Source organism: Chionomys nivalis, chromosome 9, assembly GCF_950005125.1.
Source record: "Chionomys nivalis chromosome 9, mChiNiv1.1, whole genome shotgun sequence".
NCBI classification, from domain to species: domain Eukaryota; kingdom Metazoa; phylum Chordata; class Mammalia; order Rodentia; family Cricetidae; genus Chionomys; species Chionomys nivalis.
Genome location: NC_080094.1, coordinates 20,891,732 through 20,913,424, shown reverse-complemented (window position 1 = coordinate 20,913,424; position 21,693 = coordinate 20,891,732). Strand labels below are relative to the sequence as shown.

The window sequence follows — 21,693 nt, the reverse complement described above, 5'->3', positions numbered from 1 at the left end:
CAGCAACGTGTGGCAATCTCCACTGTAGATCTCTTGTGCTTTCTGATGACATATTGTCTCTGTTTTTTTGAGAAAGAGTTTCTCTCTGTAGGCCAGGCCAGCCTTGAACTCAGAGATCTGTCTGCTTCTTCCTCCTGAGTGCTAGGATTAAAGGTGCACACCACGGTGCCTTGCTCTCTGACAACATTCTTAACTATCCAGTTAGTGAAATCTAGCAGTTAAAACATTTAAAAAGTTTCCCAGGATAGTCACATGGATGTTGGGTAATATGCAGAGGTGGGCAAAAAAATGGTAATTAAGTTGTTTTGGCCGCTATGCAGGCCAGCTTTGTGTCGGTTGATACAAGCTAGAGTCATTTGGGAAAACAGACCCTCAACTGAGAAAATGCTCCCGCCAGACTGGCCCATGGGCAAGCCTACAGTACATTTTCTTGTGTGAAGGCCTACTTCACTGTGGCCATGGGGCCTGGAGGTCCTGGATACTATAATAAAATAGAGTGAGCTAGCCAGCACTCCTCCATTGCTTCTAAATTAGCTCCTGCCTCTAGGGGCCTACCCTATTGAATTCTTGCTCTGAGTTTTCGCAGTGATGACAGTAATATGGAACTATAAGCTGAAAAAAACCTTTTCTTCCCCAGGTTGCTTTTGGTGATGGTGGTTTATCACAGCAATAGAAACATAATAAGAAAGTCACTAATAACTATTCCTGCCCAATAATAAAAAAAATAAATTTTGTTTTCCCAAGAGTTTCTGTCCAATAATAAAAAAAAATTAATTTTGTTTTCCAAGAGTCAGTATACTCTCAACATTTCCCGCATTGTTCAAAAGTTAAAGTCCAAAGTCTCCTTTGACTCAAGGAAAACTACTAGTTGTGAGCCTCTTAAAAAAAAACTGTAACACAATTTACATATGTCTGGGTTTTACTTTGCTTTTAGTGTTTGAGACAGAGTTTCACTATGTAGCCATGGCTGGCCTGAAACTCACTATGTAGCACAGGCTGGCCTGGAACTCACTAGCAGACCAGACCAGACTGACCTTGAACTCACAGGGATCTACTTTCCTCTGCCTCCTGAGTATTAGAATACAGCACCACCATACCCAGCTCAAGCCCATTTTTCTAAGACATATCCAATCCTATATCAATGTCCACAATTTATTTTTATCACTTTCCTGAGTCGATTCACAAGTATAAGATGTGCTCTTTTTTTGGTTTTAACATAAGGCAAGCATTCTGCCACTGAACTATATACAGTACCTACTATATATAATGTTGAGGGCATCTCAGTATTCTATTTTATATTCAGTAGATAATTAGTCAATCTACTTTTAAAACATAGATAAGGGCTGGAGAGATGGCTTAGAGGTTAAGAGCACTGATTGCTCTTCCAGAGGTCCTGAGTTCAATTCCCAGCAACCACATGGTGGCTCACAGCCATCTGTAATGAGGTCTGGTGCCCACTTCTGGCCTGCAAACATACAAACAGAACACTGTACAGATAATAAATAAATAAATCTAAAAAAAAAAAAAAATAGCCGGGTGGTGGTGGCGCATGCCTTTAATCCCAGCACTCGGGAAACAGAGGCAGGCGGATCTCTGTGAGTTCGAGGCCAGCCTGATCTACAAAGGGAGTTCCAGGACAGGCTCCAAAGCTACAGAGAAACCCTGTCTCGAAAAACAAACAAACAAATAAATAAATAAATAAATAAATAAATAAATGCCTTACAAACTTTAAAAAAATAAAACATAGATAATAAAAATTACTCTCTGGCAATGATGTGGAGGCTCTGTGTGTTAGTGAGATGGTTGGGGAAGCAGGAGTAGCTAAATGAAAATCTTTCATTGATACTGGACGTTATAAAAGCAACTCTGCCTTCTTTTTCCTCAGTAAACAAGTAGATTCTTTTTTTTTTTTTTTTTTTTTTTTTTTTGGTTTTTCGAGACAGGGTTTCTCTGTGGTTTTGGAGCCTGTCCTGGAACTAGCTCTTGTAGACCAGGCTGGTCTCGAACTCACAGAGATCCACCTGCCTCTGCCTCCCAAGTGCTGGGATTAAAGGCGTGCGCCACCACCGCCCGGCAACAAGTAGATTCTTATAGCTCTTATGACTCACAAGCGTCTGCAGAGCCTTGACATATTTTACCAAAGCACTTGCTTAGCATGGCTTGAAGTTCAGAGTTTCATCACCAGCACCCAAAATAAAATAAAAACTTACAAAAAGAAACTTAGATGATGCTTGCTGCTTTCCTGTGTCATTTATAACACAGCATCTTTATTTTTGCTCTGGCAAACTGTCATGTTTTTAAATGTGTGGATGGGTCAGCTACTTATTTGTGTAATAATTAAATTGTGAGTCTACCATAGGTGTTTAAGTATTTGCAAAGTAGCAGTAGAACAGCAAAGGTTTTCTCAACTAATTTAAGAATTCAAGAATTTAAAGTACACAGTTGTAATTCTAGCAGTCAGAAGGCTAAGAAAAGAGGAATATAAGTCTGAAGCCAGGCTGGGATACACAGAGAAGCTCTCTCAAAAACAAAACAAAACAAAAATCAAGAGTTACATATTTTAAAAATCTGAGTATGTCATAAGAAAAACAAGACTGCACTACAATCTTCCCACTGCTAATGCACAAAAGGTATAATTTTAAAGGTATAGCTAAGTCTCTTAGGGGATGCAGTACAGTAGTAGAGAATAGTTTTTAAAATTATATTTTAAGCCGGGCCGTGGTGGCGCACGCTTTTAATCCCAGCACTTGGGAGGCAGAGGTAGGCGGATCTCTGTGAGTTCGAGACCAGCCTGGTCTACAAGAGCTAGTTCCAGGACAGGCTCCAAAGCCACAGAGAAACCCTGTCTCGAAAAACCAAAAAAAAAAAAAAATTATATTTTAATCTATTTAGTTAGGAAAATGACAGGCCATGGTGTATAAGCAGAGGTTAGAGAACAACCTGAGGAAGTTGGTTCTCTCCCTCCAGCATGAGTCCTTGTGGTGATATTTTGTTTATGATCTAACAAATAAAGCTTGCCTGAAGATCAGAGTATAGAGCTAGCTACACTAGTAAGCCATAAAGGCCAGGCAATGGTGACACACACGTTTAATCCTAGCACTTGGGAGACAAGAGGCAGACAGATCTGTTAGTTCAAGGCCACTCTGGGCTACACAAAATCGATCCAGTCTAAAAGAGAAACAGAGTTCATACAAAGGTGATCCCAGCAATTGGGATCACATGCCTTCAATCCCAGCAGTAGGGAGGTGGAGACAAGAGTGATATGGTTGGGCAGAGAGGAATATTAGGCAGGTGAAGACGGGAGCTCAGTGCAGTCAGTCTGAAGCAGTCAGTCTGAGGATGCAGTCTGAGGACAGGATCGCCCATACCGTCTGAGGATGGTAGAAGTAAGAACTCTAGTGGCTGGCCGCTCTGCTTCTCTGATCCTTCAGCTTTCATCCCCTAATATCTGTCTTCGAGTTTTTATTATTAAGACCAATTAGAATTCATGCTGCAGGTCCTGGGGAATTACACGTGTTCAGGATTGGTGGCTAGTTTCAATACCCATTGAACAATCTTGCCAGTCCAGAAAACCTTTTTATTTCTTCTCTCCTTTCTTCCCATTTCCTTCCCTCCCTCTTTCCCTCTAAGACAGGGTCTTTTTCTATATCCCTGACTATCCTGGAACTCACTATGTAGACTAAGTTGTCCTTAACTCACAGACATCTGTCTGTCTCTGCCTCCACATGCTGGGATCAAAGACCCAGCCCAGAAATACTTTTAATACGAAGAAAGTATATAACAGGCCACATAGAGGTACAGGTGAAAGCATTGAGTTTCTTGTCAAATCTTAATGAAGAAAACAGATGTTTTACTATATTATAGAGTTTGAAAATTTTTTCTTTAAAAAAAAGTCTTTGTCTTTCTCCCCCAGTATTTCATCAGCGTTATACCTACCCCTTCGATGGCTCCCACTATCAGTCCGAACTTCCTTCACTCTTGGGTGTATTATTGGAGACATTGGCATCATGGGTAGATGGCCCTGTACATTTCCTCCATTTCCTATTTCAAAGTTATTTGGGAATATAACCTACAGAAAACAAAAACGCTTCATCTTACAAAGATGAGCCCAGTAACAGAAACCTATGAGAAAAAGAACCCGTATCTTATTTCACTCCCCTTTTACTTCTTGACAAAATCTAACATTTGTCAAAAGCTCCAGCAGTTTCAGTGTGATCCAGTAATTCCAAGCATAGATAAAATACCATTCACAGATGCCCAAGGGAAGCCGGGCGGTGGTGGCGCACACCTTTAATCCCAGCACTCGGGAGGCAGAGGCAGGCGGATCTCTGTGAGTTCGAGACCAGCCTGGTCTACAGAGCTAGTTCCAGGACAGGCTCCAAAGCCACAGAGAAACCCTGTCTCGAAAAACCAAAGGAAAAAAAAAACCAAAAATACAAAAAATAAAACAAATGCCCAAGGGAAATGAAAATATGTCCATAAGACCTCATGTATGAATGTTCATAGCAGCATCTTTTTTTTGCAGTCCCGAGACAGGGTTTCTGTGTGTGTAGCCCTAGCTGTCCTGGAACTCACTCTGTAGATCAGGCTGGCCTTTAACTCACTGAGATCCGCCTGCCTCTGCCTCTTGAGTGCTGGGATTAAAGGTGTGTCCTACCACTACCTAATCTTTATTTTTCTTTGAAAAAATTTTCATACAATAAATTTTGATTGGGCTGAAGAGATAGTTCAGCAGTTGAGAGCACTGACTGCTCTTCCAAAGGAACAGGGTTCTTCCCAGCACCAACATGGCTGCTCACAACTATCTGCAACTCCAGTTCCAGGGGACCCAACACCCATGGTAAAACCACCAATGCACATAAAATAAAAATAAATTTAAAAAAAAGATACAATATATTTTGATAAAGTTTCCCTTCTCAATTCCTCTCAGGTCCTCCCTACCTTCCTATCTATTCAACTTGAGTTCTTTCTCTCTTTAAAAATAAACAAAACACGATATATATACACACACACAAAACCCCCAAAATTAAAAATAAAAATAAGTGAAAGACCAATAAGACAAAAATTACCAATACGAAGCAAAATGAAACAAAAGTCCATGAAAAATACCACTTTGTTTTATGTTAACCAACTACTCCTGATCAAAGGGTCTGCCCTAAAATGTAGCTGATATACTCAGTGAGACTTGATGGGGGAAAACTGATTTCCCATTGGCTAGCAAGTATCAACTGCAGATAGTTTTTAGGTTAGGGATTGGACTCCCTGTTCATTTCCCCCTCTCAGTGCTAGTACATATCTGGCTTGAACCTGGGTAGAGCATCACTCTAACAGCTAAGAGAAGCAAACTTTAATGTCTGTGAAATGAAAGATGAATGACTAAAATGTGGCATATGTATTCAGTGGAATATTTGACAGCAAAAGGAAATGAAAGGTTGATATGTACTGCAATATATATGAAAGTGAAAAGAAACAAGACATCATGGACTTAGGTATAGCCATTTAAATGACCATGCAAATCTATAGAGACAGCAAGTGGATTAGTGGTTGCTTAGGGGGTAAAAGGGAGATTAGAAAAAAGGGATAACCAAGTAGTGAGATTCTAACAGATTTGATACCTATATTCTAAAACTGTTATCATATTCGTACATATCAATACACTAAACCCACTCAACTGTACACTTTAAATGGACGAATCGTATGGTACATGAATTTTATCTTCAAAAGGCTCATTTTAAAAATTGATGGGGCAATGGTGGTGTATGCCATTAATCCCAGCACTTAGAAGGTAGAGTGCAGGTAGATCTCTGAGTTGAGGCCAGCCAGGTCTACAGAGTGAGTTTTAAGACAGCCAAGGCTACTCAGAGAAATACCATCTTGAAAAATCAAACCAAACCAAACAAACAAAAAATGCTATTAACTTAGTCCTAACTTACTTCTTCACACGTAGGAACTTTGTTTGCAGAAGCATGGAGAGCTTCCCACAGTGCAGAATTATTACTCCAAGCCAAACTCTCCAAAATCTGTTCTTCAATATTGTTTAGGTGTTTTACCATATCTCTGGAAAGCCCCTCCTCTGAGCGTATCACCACCTCAATAACCTGGAAAGGAGAAAGTTGAAACAACAATGAGGTTAGATTAACAAGTAATCACTGGTCTAGACATACAAACACGAATGACTGTAACTTTACTTCCACACAGAACCACATAATTCTGTGAACTGCTAGTATCTGCATATATTATAAACTAAAACACAAGATGCTTTTAAGCCTTTTTTTCCTTTCTCTTTATTGTTCTCATATAATACATCCTGACTGTAGTTGCCCCCCAACTTTCCCTCTACCCTCCAGATCCACTGACCCTCCATCTCCCTCCAGAAAAGAACAGGTCTTCCAGGATATCAACCTTTAAAATATTAACACATATGGGGTGATGTGGAATTCCCCTCTGTATGCTATGAATGTTTTATTACCATTGGTTATTAAAGAAGCTGTTTAAGCCAATGACTTAGTAGAGTCAAGCCAGGTGGGAAATCCAAACAACGATATAGAGAGAAAGTGGGCAGAGTCAGGGAGATGCCATGTAGCTGCCAAAGGAGAAACACGGCAGCCGCCAGCCAGAATCTTACTGGTAGGCCACAACTTTGTGGTGATTCATATTAATAAAAATGGGTTAATTTAAGATGTAAGAGTTAGCTAGAAATATGAATAAGCTATTGCCCAAAAAGTGTTTTAATTAATACAGTTTCTGTGTGATTATTTTGGGTCTGGGCAGCTGGGAATGAAAAAGCAGCTTCTGCCTATATATAGGGCTGGCACAACAGTTAAAATGTTTTCTACACAAGCAAGGAGACTGGAGTTCAGAACCCCAGAACTCAAATAAATGTTGGTGGATGTGGTAGCCTGCCTGTAACTCCACCTTGGGAGGCAGAGATGGGGGATCCCTAGAGCAGGCTGGCTAGCAAGACTAGCTATATTGGCAGATCTGGGTTTCATTAAGAGACCCTACCTCATAAGAATATGGTAAGAGGACAGGTAAGGAATATTCCCAACATCAACTTTGGGTTTCCACAAGCACACGCTTATAGGTTAATGCCTGCTCACACACATGTGAGCATGCTTATACGCACTCATACATACCACAGACACATGAAAAGGAAATAAAATAGAAAACAATACTACTACATGGTTGAGATAAATGTCAGTGGAAGAGCACTTGTCTACTATGCGCAAAGTCTTGTGTTCTAACCACAGAACCAAGCTAATCAATTAGTCAAAGAACAGAGTAAAATAAAATTACACACATTTCTTTCATGTCTTTTGGTTTTGTTTTTTTTGAGACAGGATATCAGATAGTCCAGGCTGGCTGTAAACCTTATATGTAGCCAAGGATGAATTTCTGGTCCTCCTGCCTCCATTTCCTCAGTGCTGGATTACAAGCACGCTCATAATCCTCATATCTTTCTTTTTAACAGATAAAAACAGATCCAATGGGCATAAACTGACGAGTAGTATAAAAGTAGTATAAAAGGAATATAGTCCTAGCTTCCAGTCCAGTTTCTTTTTAATCAACTTCCCTTTTCCAATATTGCCAAAGAACAGAATGAACTATTTGAAAATAACTATATGCTTCTTCTCTAAGAAAATACTGACTAGCTAATGAATGACTCTAGCACAGGGAGAGGGCCTAGAGGCTCTGGAATGATAGACTTTCAAACCCACAGCAGTATCTGGGTACATGCTAAAGGAGACAAAGCCTATGATAAGGAGAAAATCTGAAGTTAAGTACTGAGTACCAGGTCACATTTGCAAGTCAGTGATTTGAAAAAGAACTCAAACTATGAAATTTGGCTCAATATATCCTTCCTTTCCTTTTATCTTTGATTACACCTCAAAAGGAATAATTATTATCAGAACACCTCCAAAATATTTTATAAACATTGCAACCGTGCTTCTTCAACATTAATATAAATGTGTTTATGTGAGATATACATACCATAACAGAACTTTGCAATCATCTTACCTTATAAAAATAAAATGGTTGCAAATCAAGAACTTCAATAATCCAAGGGAAAGTACGAGGTGAGCTATAGGCAAAGAGCACAATTTCCAAACAACAAGCCATCAAGGATCTATGAAATATATCTTGCTCTAAGAGAACCTTGGGGAAGAAAGAGATCAGAGTTTAGTATTTCTCAGTAATTTCAGCCTTGGTCTTTCTAGAGAAAACTATAAACTAGTAGTTGGGAGATTTGTATTCAAGACTCAATAAAAACTAATCTAGGCAGGTGGGGAGGGAGAACGGACTATAAAAAACAGACAAAATAATCTGTAAAAATGTTAAATTACCAGAGATAACAGGATGAGGATATCTAAATAGGACATGTGTTATATACATATGTATGTATCACATATATAGTACATACACATATATTTCATTCTCAAGCTGGTAAACTTTTCCAATTATATTTAATCTTGCTTACTGTAGATTTTGAATTTAAATGAGGCGCACATAAAAATCTTCACTGAAATGTTAACAAATAAAATAGGTAATATTCCCATTGAGAGAAAAACTTAGAATTGGCTTTCTTTTTCTTTAATTATTAAAAAAACCAAAATTTAATTATTTTGTCGGCATAAATGTTAATACTAAAATAGAAGGTACTAATATTAAAATAAAATACTGCAACTGCTAAAAGTTCAGAGAAAAATATTTCACTGGGAAGTCAAAAACCTCTCTCACTACTGAATATAAGACGATCTAATACTGAGTATAAGATCTAACATGTTTTCAGGGTTATTGTTTTCCCTTTTTTTGGTTTTTTGAGACAAGGTTTCTCTGTGTACCCCTGGCTATCATAGAACTTGCTCTGTAGCCGGGCGATGGTGGCGCACGCCTTTAATCCCAGCACTCGGGAGGCAGAGGCAGGCGGATCTCTGTGAGTTCGAGACCAGCCTGGTCTACAGAGCTGGTTCCAGGACAGGCTCCAAAGCCACAGAGAAACCCTATCTCGAAAAACCAAAAAAAAAAAAAAAAAAAAAAAAAAACTTGCTCTGTAGACCAGGCTGGCTTTAAACTCACAGAGATTCACCTGTTTCTGGCTCCTGAGTGCTGGGATTAAAGGCATGCACCACCACGGTCTAGCTATGTTTTCAGTTCTTAAAAACAGTTATTTGGGGGCCAGAGGAGAGATGGCTCAGTGGGTAAAGTTGCCTGACAACCAAGCTTGACAACCTAAGTTTGAACCCTGGGCCCCATACAGTAAGAGTGAAACTGACACCTCAACTCCACATTCACACCATGTCATGTCACATGCACACGCGCGCACACACACACACACAAAACATATTTTTTAAAAATGGCTATTTGAGCCAGCACAGCAGTTCAGTGGGTGCAGGTACCTGCTATGCAAGTCTGACAACCTGAGTTTGATCTCTGAAGTACACATAAAGTTGGAAGGAAAGAACTGAGTCCATAAAGTTTTCCTCTGACCTCCAAACCTGCACCATGAAATGCACATGTCTGTCCATATATCATATACACAATATTTTTTAAAATTTACATTCATTTATTTTACTTGAGCATGTGTTTGTGTGTATGCACACAAATGTACCCATTTGTAGATATTTTATGTGTGCTTTGGGGATCAAACTAAGGTCATCAGCTTTCACAGTAAGTGCTTTTCACCCACTGAATCATCTTGCTGGACTCCAAAATTACTTTCTTAAAATCTGTCTATTGTCCTTCTTTTATCAAAAATCAGCACAGATCAACAAGAGAATAAAAGAATGGGAACCCCATCTAGGATAAGTCATCTGTAACTACAAACCACAAGTCACAATAGACAAAACCAAGTGGAGAAAGGATGATAAATGACTCAGCAGACAGAAAGATATTCAAATATACCTGAGGGTCTGTAGAAAGACACTTAAAAGGACTTGATATATGAAACCTGAAGGAACCAGCATCTGAAGACATAGGCACAATGAACAGTAGAAATAAGGTAAGGATTGACAGAGAGTGGAAATTTGAAAGTCTGCAGAGTGTGGGAAGCTATACACAATCAGTATTTGAAGGGTCAAATGATAGAAAACTGTTCTCTAGAGAAACTGAACAAGACTCACAGGTACTTAAGAAGAGGTGAAAGTCTGTAAACTGGACAGTTTCCCTTTCTTGTCTTGCTCTATATCACCAACAGCCAGGTAAGAGATTAGAACAGAAAACCACTCGACTTAACCCTCAGTTTATTACCTTTCTAATGCCTTAATCATTTGGATACTACATGTAAGTGGATAATCTAGATTTACCCAGAATTTGCAGAAAACCTCCCCTTGAACTACAGAACAAAACACATAGAAACATTTGGGAGACATGTTGAGCAATAGAAGAAAACATCACTTGAGCAGGTTCATCTTTAGCCTCTGGGAAGTTTTCACATCGTAAATCTGCTGATTAAGGTCTTTTTGGTTTTCCAAGCAAAATTAATTCTCTCCTTTTTAATAATGCTTTCTTTTTAAAATGATGAACCCACTCAGGGAAAATTGAGGACTATACCTAGGCTTGGAAAAGCCTGCCTAGTGCACAAAAGCAGGCATAGATTCAGCTTGCTGAAGATGACAGAATTCATTATGATAATGAAATGACGTCTTGGGAAGAACAAATGGCTAGAGTTGGACAAAGAGATCTCATCAGTCATAGTGTGAAACTATCAAGTGATATCACCGAAAATTAAGAACGAAGACAGGGTTGTCTTTGTGATTAGGCACAGGAAACCAATATCTCAACGCCTCAAGTTGTTGTCAAATCAGAAAGCATAAAGTTGGTTAACATTTAATATTAAATTCCTTTTTCCGTAGCTCATGAACTTCTGCTAGTTGAATACATTTCTATGGTATTCTCAAGCCCTGACAGACAGTGGGAATTTCCATCTTTTGCCTACAAACTGGAGAGGACACTGTCCATGCAAATGTGATGGTGATCATTCTGCCCGTGATGGAGGCAGACAGTGTGAGAGGCTTTCATGCTGATGACAGTTACTGTGGGTGTGCTAAGCTTTCATACCCATGACAGTTATGTGTGAGTGTGCGCCCTGTGTTCCGGGGACACAGCTGTTCTCACAGCTGTCGCAGAGCTGTGACATAACTGATTTTTCAAAGCAGCTTCCACACTCTTTAGAAGTCTAGTTTCTAGGCATAAGTCAAGTGTAGAGTTGATGGTTGTACACACAAGTGACTGTTGGCATCATGACAACTTTTCTTAGTAGGAACAAAGAGATTTATACACCTTTCTCATTATCTTTTTCCTAAAGCAAAAACTAAGAATTATGTACCAAATCTGTGCATATTGTCTATACTACATAGAGTAAAAATTCTAATTTGCTTCAAAAGAAAAAAAAACAAACAAACTACTACTTCCCTGTAGGACTCTGAGGCCTTGCTGTTGACTAGAGGGTAGATTTACTTACTGACATGTCCATTCCATGAAGTCTTCGTGTTTCCTGGACCATTATAGTCTCTAATATTTTATAATACAAAATTTCTGCCAGTTTTAGTCTGTTTACAGCAAAGTCTATGGGAAATAAAGGAAAGCACATGCTATTGAAACTGTGATGACAACTAAAGAGAAAAACTTAATTGCTACTTTAACTGTAAAGGAAAGAGTTCTATTATGGGGGACATTCTCCAAACTTAATACTGTGCACTTTTAAATGTCTCTTCTTACCTATGTGAGATCCTGGCTGTTTATCTGTGGACTGAGTATAGTGTTGGCAGAAAGTCTCTCCTATTCCTTTCACTATTCTTGTAATGTTTTCCATAGGATTCCGCATACAAGATCTATAAAATACAAGAGGAGTCCACTTACCAGGAAAAAGCACAGATTACCAACATTTCTCAAAACTGGGATGTAGCTCAGTGCTAAGACTGTTTGCCTAGCACACACAAGACCACTGTGAACACACATGCACGCACACACACATACAGAGTCTGGTGAGCTTAGCACTGGGATACAAAATCATGAAGATCGTGAGTTCAAGATCAGTCTGGGCTACCCAGCTAAAGAACAAACAAAACCAAAAACCTAAAAACTAATAGTTTTTAGTGGGTACTATTATCAGTTGTGAGCCTATAAATTTAAATAAAGCTTTACATATATAAAGCAAGTAACACACAAAGATATAAAGTCTCAATAAATTTCTATAATAAAATAAAAGTAGTAAAATTTCGCCGGGCGGTGGTGGCGCACGCCTTTAATCCCAGCACTCGGGAGGCAGAGGCAGGCGGATCTCTGTGAGTTCGAGACCAGCCTGGTCTACAAGAGCTAGTTCCAGGACAGGCTCCAAAACCACAGAGAAACCCTGTCTCGAAAAACCAAAACCAAAAAAAAAAAAAAAAAAAAAAAAGTAGTAAAATTTCATATATAAAAAAATTACATATAAATTTTTAAAGTTTGATTCCCTTATATATGTTATATAAATACAAGTAGAGATATGTCTTTGTGGCTGGCTTATTTTATTTAGTATATTCAAGGCCAAGATGCTATGGTATACGATTGACTTTCCTTCCTTTTAGAGGCTAAATAATACTTTATTCTATGTCTACAAATACTGTTTTCTTTGATTTGTTCACCTATAGGCATTTTGCTTCCACATATTGATGACTGTGAATAATGTTGCAGAGAATACAATATATAAACATTCCTTATATCCCTCTAAATCCTATTTTCAGCACATGAGAAGCAGAGGCAGGCAGATCTGTGCAAGTTTCAGGCCAGCCAGAGCTGTATAGTGATATCCTGTCAGAGTAACAACAGCAAAAACCATGTAACAACAAAAGATCCTGTTTTCAATGCTTTGAATACATTTTCCGGAAGTGGTATTAACCAAGTCATATGATAATCAACTTTTATTCTTTTTTGAGGGGGTTGATTTTTTGAGACGGGGTTTCTCTGTGTAACAGTTCTGGCTGTCCTGAAACTTGCTTTATAGACCAGGCTGGCCTTGAACTCACAGAGATCTGCCTGTCTCTGCCCCACAAGTGCTGGGATTAGGGGCATGCACCATCACCACTGTCTGGCCAACTTTTATTCCTTATAAATATTACTGTGCAATGGTCTACATGTGGACATCAGAGGACAACTTGGAGACTTGGCTCTCTTTCCACCATGGGTGCCAGGCATCAAATTCAGGCTGTTAGGACTGTACAACAAGCACTTTTACCCACCTCACCAGCCTAATTTTTACTATTCTGAGGAAACATTGTATCAGTTTCCACTATGATTGCTCCTTTTTTCAATCCTCAAAAATAATGTCTAAGGATCCTAATTTCTTCCTATTCTTACTAACACTAATGATTCTTATAGCACGAATAATAAAAACCCAGAGACATATTGGAGTTCAAGCCGAAAATGAGAAAAGCAAAGCAGCCTGTCACTAGTTCTTACTTCTACCTCAGACTGAAATGGGCAATCCTGTCTCCATGAATCCTCAGATTGAGACTGAGCATGAGACCTGTCTCCTCCCATTTTATATTCCTCTCCAGTGCTGGGATTAAAGGAGTCACCACCACCACCCAGTCTCTATGGCTAACTAGTGTGGCTGCTGGGATTAAAGATGTGTGTCATCACTGCCTGGACTGTATAACTGACCAGTGTGGTTGCTTTGAATTCTGATCTTCAGGCAAGTTGTATTTATCAAAACAAATACTACACCACTATAGATTCTATCTTTTGATTTGGGGGGTAGAGTGAAAGATTTGGCAATCTTTTTTTTTTTTTTGGTTTTTCAAGACAGGGTTTCTCTGTGGTTTTGGTGCCTGTCCTGGAACTAGCTCTTGTAGACCAGGCTGGTCTCGAACTCACAGAGATCCGCCTGCCTCTGCCTCCCGAGTGCTGGGATTAAAGGCGTGCGCCCGGCTAAGATTTGGCAATCTTGATGGACAGAAATGACTGCTCACTGTGAGTTGATTTGCACTTCTCCAGTTAGTAATGCTCAGTACTCTTTCATATTCGCTATTTGTCTCTCTGGAAAAATAATGTAGTGCTTTAAACATTTAAAAAACTTATAAATTTATTAATTTTGTATGGATGAAGGGGGATATAGGTCATGGCACATGTGTGTAGGTCAGAAGGAACCTTGAGGGAGTTGGTTCTATACACTATGTAAGTCTTGGGGACTGAACTTACCAGGTACTTGCTGAGCTGCTTTACTACCCTGCTTAAGCATTTTTAATTATGTTATTTTACTGGGTATGGTAGTGCACATTTGGTGTCTGCTTGTGCACCAAATGCATGCAGTGCCCACAGAGGCCAAAGAGGGTCTCAGTCTGATGAAGGTGCTGGGAATCAAACCCAGGATTTCTGCAAAAGCAACAAGTGCTATTAACTGCCGACCCATCTCTCTGTCCCAGGAGTATTCATTATTCTGTATTATATTTGTTTTGTGTATATGTAGGAGGGGGCACTTGTGTATCACAGGACACATGTGGAGGGCAGAAGACATTCAGGAGTCAGCTCTCTCCTCCCACCATGTGGATTCTGGACATCAAACTCAGGTCAGCAGGTTTGGTTTAGCAGTAAAAAATAAAAGATATGAATTAGTCCTTCTGAGCCCTGAATTAATTTTTAATATTATATAATGTCTTCATTCTTCTGCATGGGAATATTTTGTTTTACCAACATTTCTTTCTATTTGTAACCCATTGCATGGTCTTGGCACCACTATCAAAGACCACTTGACCACATATACGTGTGTGTGTGCGCGCATGTGTATGAGAGTTTATTTCTCTCCATTTTGTTTCCCCGGTTTATACATGTCTGGCTGAATATCATGCTATTTTGATTATTCAAACTTTGTACTATTTTTAAATAAAGTGGGAGGCCTCCATCTTTATTCTTTTTTTTTTTTTTCCAAGTTTCTTTTCATTATCTGGGGTCCTCTGAGGTTAGACATAAATTTTAATTTTTTTTCCTCCTCCTCTTCTTCTTCCTTCTTTTTTAAAGTTGGTCTTAATTTCAGTATGTAGCCAAAGAGGATGACACTGAACCCCTACCTACCTGCCTCCACCTCCCAAGTGCTAGGATTACAGCACCACTCCCAGCTCCTCCCTCCCTTTTCCACTGAGATATTTTATTTTATGTGTATATTTCACATTCCTAAAGAGTTAATCCCAGGATTTTCATTTCCACGTCCTTATATCCTGCATTTTCAAGGTTGCCCACGCTAGGCCCTATCATGCCTGCTGACCTTGTCAGCACAGTGAAGTCAAATTGATGGGAAGGAGCAGATCATCCATTACTGCTCTAGGTCTCTGAGCTACACAGTGCACCTCAAGCAGTCACTCTATACTCTTCTGTGAGGTTTAGTACAATTTTACCATTTCTGTGATCATCAATGATTACAAAATATACCCATGCTTCAGCATAGTAAAAACTGACAACTTTGGAGCATTATTTTCTCCCCTTTTCTAGTGTCTATGTACACCTATGCACTTGTGTGAGGGCATCAACGGTCAGCCTTGGACACCAATCCTCAGGAGCTGACCACTTATTTTGTTTCAGATAGGTTCTCTCACTAGCCTGGGTTCTCAGATGTGGCTAGGTTGGCTAGCCAGTGAGCCTCAAGGATCCTCTGCTTCTGCCTCCTTGGTGCTCTGATTTGCAAAGGGAAGTCACCACTTTCAACTTCTTTATATGGGTTCTGGGGATCAAACTTAGGGCCTTGGCACTTTACCAACTGATTTATCTCCCCAGCCCCTGAAAGTTAACTTTTAAAATTGTTCAGGGCTCACATAACGAGCAAGAGCTCTCCTTCCTCATCAATCATCAAAGAAAAGAGAAGTACTGAGCTGCAGGGTCAGGTGCAACCTAAGTTACTGGAGAGGACTAATTCTCAGAAGACAGCAACAGTAGCCTGGGACTAGAGATGCTGTCAACTCTATCCCTACTTCCGCTTGCTTATTTTTGAGATAAGGTCTCCTGTAACCTAGCCTGGCCTTGAACTCATGATCACTATGCCTCAAGGAAAGAGGCGAGCGTAGAAAACCAATTCATAAAATTACAACTTTATTAAACTGTCCCTTTCCCAGTACCACTTCTTGGGGATGGCCATATGAGAATCATCTACTTCTTTTCCTGCCCACTAATTGGGAAGTCTATAACATGAAGTCAGCTCTCTGTCCAAAAAGGCAGCTGCTGATCATTACTTTTCTGATTCTCATTACTCTCTCATTTCATTAGGAATCAGGAAAGAATGGTCTCTGATTTGGCTTCATTTTTTTTTTTTAATATTTATTTATTTATTATGTATACAATGTTCTGTCTGCGTGTATGTCTGCAGGCCGGAAGAGGGCACCAGATCTCATTACAGATGGTTGTGAGCCACCATGTGGTTGCTGGGAATTGAACTCAGGACCTTTGGAAGAGCAGGCAATGCTCTTAACCGCTGAGCCATCTCTCCAGCCCCTTGGCTTCATTTTTATGAAGAAATACATCTCTTAAAAAACAATTCCATAAAATTATATACTCTCCCTAGTGGGAAAGCAGTCTCACCTTAAATAGCCACTCAAGTTGAACTCATTTAAAGTGAACTTAGGGACCAGTGAAATGGCTCAGTGGGTAAGGGCACTTGCCGCTAAGCCTAACAACATGAACTCAATATCCATAATCCGAATGGTGGAAGGAGAGAACTGACTCCCACAAATTGTTCTCTGGCTTCTACAACCATGCCATGGTATTCTTAACCCTACAGCCATGAATATATAAGTGAATGCAAAAACATTAAAAATTTTTTTAGAAAGTCAACTAAAAAGAAAAAACACAAATAACTCAAGTACCTACAGGAGTGGAAGGTCAACACTCAACAAACTTCAAATACACTTGAAAGTCTATTATTTTGTGAAATGCCAAAAATTTCAGTAGGTGTTTCTGTCTAGACATGAACCCATTTTATGATAGAATTGATGTAGTAAAATTCGCCACATGCACTCCCAGTCTCAAAAATTCTGACTATATTAAAAACATAATTGCACAAAGACTCTAATTTTAATAAAACATTTAGGAAAACGACATTATACTTACTCAAAAATATTCAGAAGTTGCTCGCTTGGTGCATTTTTTAGTCCAGCCACAATATTCTGTAAGCGACTTACACTTTGAGTAGCTGAAGCAACAGGAGTGGTGACTGCCTCTTTTTCTTGTAAATACCGCCGTCCGGTAAGCGGGGTAGAAGGTGCAAATGACTGTTTCTGTCAGAAAAGGAAAATGTGTGAAATTAACGAGAGACTCCCTCTGACCTTGCGACCAGTGCAGTGTGTCCCATCTTCTACCCATATTCACAGGTGCATCGCTTAACACTTTTCTTCCTTTTCAGGTCAGCCATCAGATGTCCAGCAATATTATGCTAATGACATTGGACAATAGAATCACACTTTTTATTTGTAGTCTCACGTCTGAAATATGACGCATATCTATTTTAATTCTATACATGAGGAAGTAGGCACAGATAGTAAAACTTGTCTGTGCTAATGAAGTTAATAAAAAGTTGGAAAGTAGCTTCCCACTCTCTGCAGGAGTGAATTTTCCATTAGCCTCTGTCCTCTAATAAATCTCACACATAAACATGAAATTAAACCTTGGCCCTCAACATTCCACTACAGTTACATAGCAGAAGTCAGAGAAAAGCAGTTTGTGTCAAGTGCAGGGAAGTAAAACTACAATTCTGAAGCAACATAAACAGGCTAAGCTGAGGCAAAGAGACTGGTAATTAAGTGTAAATTTTACATCAAAAACCATATAATGACAAACCCAGGCGTGCTTGGAAAATGTATATAAATCATGACTAATAGGAAGAGTAAGTGCTATAGTTTAAAAATTACCTTTCAGAGCTTTCATGGGAAATATGAATTAGTAGCAGAAACTCAATATTTAATTTGAAAGATGCCTCTATTGTTAGTAGAATCACACAAAGAAAAGACAAGTATCATTCAGAACTGAGGCCACGCTAGGTTATATTACTTTTTCAAAATGTTGTTGAAGGTTGTATTCCACATTGGCCTCTGATGTCAGTTTCCCAAATGGGGTGTCAGCGGTGAACTTTCGAGGTGTTCCAATTTCCTCCTCAGCATCTGCTCCCAAAAAGATCCTCTCATCAAAGTCACCCACAGTTAGAACATACTCCTCGTACTCCTTGTTCACTGCTTTGCTGTAAAGAGAATTGCTTTGAGCTACCAGAATAAAACTGAGCCATATGACAGATGAATCTCAGATGAAGAAGATCCAGCCTACAGCTCAGGAAAGTGATGACTGCATTTTTATTGCCTTTGCTTATCTAATATCAGAGGTCCCTACCTGATTATGAATATCCATGCCGGTCACAGCACTAACTTATCTTGAAGTGCGAGGGAAAGGAGACCATATACTTAATCTAAAACTGTCAAGCTAATTCAAGAAAAGAAAGGCACATCTGATCCCTGAGGAAATCAACTGGCTTTGAAATAAGAGCATTCTCAATTGCTAATGTGGATTATTTGGAAGAATATAAAATCAAACACACATGTCATTGGGTGAATTTCTGAATTCTCAGGGGAGTGCAGTTGTTTCAAATGCCAATGTTTCTTAAATATATTCAGCCAACAGGGCTTAGTGACAATTCCATTCAATGCCATTAAAGCGAGACTTTTGAATTTGAAGAAGTTACCTTGATATTTAATGTTTCACTTAACAAATTTCAACAATTCATTATTGCTAGTCTGTGTCATGACAGCACTATTTGTATTAGATATTTACCTATTGTTTGTAAGATCTCATGTAGCCTAGGCTGGCCTCAAACTCACTACATAGCTAAGGTTGGCCTTGAATTTCTAATCCTCCTGCCACCAAGTCGCAGGTACCGAGATTACAACAGGTGTGTGCCAGCACACTCATCTTTAAATACTTACCTATTATCAGTAAAACTGGAAAGGTCCAAGAGACATTCACCTTTTAAAATCTGGCCAAAAAAAAAAAAAATAGGGAATATCAACAAACACAAAAATGAGATTTCAGTAACATTTCACATATGTATAATACACATAAAAAGAATTATTGAAGGTTTCAGAGCAGGGGCTCGAGACATGTCTCAGCAGTCAGCACTGGCTATTGTTGCACGAATTCTGGATTCAGTCCCTAGCACCCACATGGTGATTCACAATCATCTATAATTCCAGTTCTAGGGGATTCTACACAAATGTGATGAACAGACACACTCAGCCATACACACACACAAAATTAAATAAATATTTTTAAAAAGACATTTAGACTAAAACATAATCATAGAACATTAAAACAGATATAAAGTCAGTTTTGTTTTTTGGGCTTTTTTGTTGTTTTTTGTTTGTTTTTGTATTTTGTCCTCTAGCACCATCCTCCCAAATAAGAAAAATCAAAGGTTTTTGTTTTAACTGGTGCTGGATACTGAACTCAGAATCTCACTCATGCAAAGTGAGCACTATGCCAGTGATCACAACCCTAAGGGCAAATTTTCAAAACACTGCAAGGTTAGCCTACGACAGTTCTTTCCAAAATTTAAAAATATTTTCATTAATTTTTAAAGAATTGCATACAATATATTTTGACCATACTTACTCACTACTAATTCCTCCCAAATCTACTCCTACCTCCCCCACTTTTTCAAATAACATATTGACTCCAACTTGTACTGCCCATACAACTAGGAGTAGAGTCATCCACTGGAGTGTAGCTAACCTATCATGTGCCACGCCGTTAAAGAGCATAGACTCTCCCTGCCCTAAAGCTATCAACCAACCACAGTTCCTGCCTGCCCACTCCATACAGGAATGCTGACTGAACTGATGCTGTGTAGGCAACCACAGCTGCTGTGAACTCAAAGAGTAGAGTGGTTCTGACCACTTCCAAATGATCTCTGAGACTTGGGAGGGGATGTGATACAGATGTTCCTTTTGTAGCTAAGCATTCCACTGACATTTACTCTCTACACTGAGAAAGCACTTTTTTAAGGATATTATTATGAATATAGTGTTCTGCCTGCAAGTATGCCTGCAGGCCAGAAGGGTACCAGATCCATTTTAAATTGTTGTGAGCCACCATGTGATTGCTGGGAATTGAACTTAAGACCTCTGGAAGAGCAGCCAGCACTCTTAACCTCTGAGCCATCTCTTCAGCCCAAGAAAGTATTTTTAACAAGCGATTTCACCAGTAATTCTAGTGAAAGAGACCCATTATTAAATATTAGTCTATGAGAAGGAAAATTAAAATTACTACTACATGCTTCAGTAAGCAAAAAGTTTAAAAAGGAGAGGCATGCTTGCAATCCCAGAACGTGAGATGTAGAGGGGAAAGTATCAGCAGTTTAAGGTTACCCTTGGTTTGAGTTTGAGGCTAGCTTAAATTACATGAGACCCTCTCTCAAAACAAACAAACGATAAAGATTAAGAGAAAATTAAAGGGGTTGCGGCTGGGTAGTTAGCTCATTGGCTAGCATTTATAAGGCCTTGGATTTGATCTTCAGTACCACAAATTGAAAGAGAGGAAGGCCTTGATTCCTATTACTGATGAGAAAGGAAAACCACAGTGGCCAGTAATTCCATCTGCCTTACTAGACTTGGGTTGTCATTATGTTAGGTAACAAAGGGAAATGCCATCAAGAGCAAAAGTCCATCATACGTGAACAGAGAAAGCTGAAGGTACATTTGCCATCCTAAAAATGACAGTCATCATTTAGCTTGGTAATAGTCTACCGTGTAGAAATTCCAACCCTTAGGTAGTGAATGTCTTTAATCCCGGCATTTGGGAGGCAGAGGCAGGCAGAACTCTGTGAGTTCAAGGCCAGTTTGGTCTACAGAGAGAGTTCCAGGACAGTCAGGCCAGTTACACAGAGAAACTCTTTCTCCAAAAACAAAAACAAAACAAAACAAAAAATTCCAACCTTGAATTGTCATAGCTTCTTGTTTTTAAAAGCTTTTCATATAAAAGGTCATGTTACTTAAATAATAAATTGAACAAGATAAAAGTAAGTATCATCCTACAAGTCAAACAAAACATCTCTGGCATTAGAGCTGAACTATTATCCTGTCCAATCATGCAATCCAGAATATGACTAGCCTCCAAGTAGTTTCAAAGTCATAATGGTTTGGATGATGGGTTTGCTTCTGGAATGGGATAAATTGTTACAATAATTATGCCAAGACAATAGTGGCAAATATAGACAAAATGGGATTTGGGCCACTGTACTAAGGTATACTATGTCTGCACAACATATTCTTTAAAAGTTTACTTTTCTGGAAATGTTTAACATACCTGTAGTGATATTTTGTTTGTGTTTTAAGAAATAAAGCTTGCCTGAAGATCAGAGTGCAAAGTCAAGTCACTAGAAGCCAGGCAGTGGTGGCACACACCTTTAATCCCAGTATTAGCATCACATGCCCTTAATCCAAGCACTGGGGAGGTGGAGACAGGAGTGATATGGCTGGGAGGAGACAGAAGCTCAAGGCAGTCTGAGGTTTGATGGAGACAGATGCAGTCTGGAGATGCAGTTCTAATGACAGGATCGCCTCTTTGGTTTGAGCATTGATAGAGGTAAAAGGTCTCCCTAATGGCTGCCTACTTTGTTTCTCTGGATCTTCAGTATTAATCCTTATATCTGACTGTTTTTTTATTATTATACAGACCAATTAAAATTTATGC

The 21,693-nt window shown here is 39.1% G+C and overlaps 1 protein-coding gene across 1 annotated transcript in view; it reads right to left on the bottom strand.

Annotated features, from left to right (window-relative positions):
- Rbl1 (RB transcriptional corepressor like 1) overlaps nucleotides 1-21,693 on the bottom strand; it is a 65,480-nt gene that overhangs the window by 32,721 nt on the left and 11,066 nt on the right. Inside the window, exons 7-14 of the mRNA XM_057780811.1 lie at nucleotides 18,930-18,979; nucleotides 18,007-18,193; nucleotides 17,071-17,237; nucleotides 11,719-11,831; nucleotides 11,462-11,565; nucleotides 8,020-8,157; nucleotides 5,934-6,098; nucleotides 3,937-4,069 (exon numbers count right to left, since the gene is read on the bottom strand). Coding sequence (XP_057636794.1) covers nucleotides 3,937-4,069; nucleotides 5,934-6,098; nucleotides 8,020-8,157; nucleotides 11,462-11,565; nucleotides 11,719-11,831; nucleotides 17,071-17,237; nucleotides 18,007-18,193; nucleotides 18,930-18,979 — 1,057 coding nt within the window. The remainder of the gene's footprint in view (nucleotides 1-3,936; nucleotides 4,070-5,933; nucleotides 6,099-8,019; nucleotides 8,158-11,461; nucleotides 11,566-11,718; nucleotides 11,832-17,070; nucleotides 17,238-18,006; nucleotides 18,194-18,929; nucleotides 18,980-21,693) is intronic.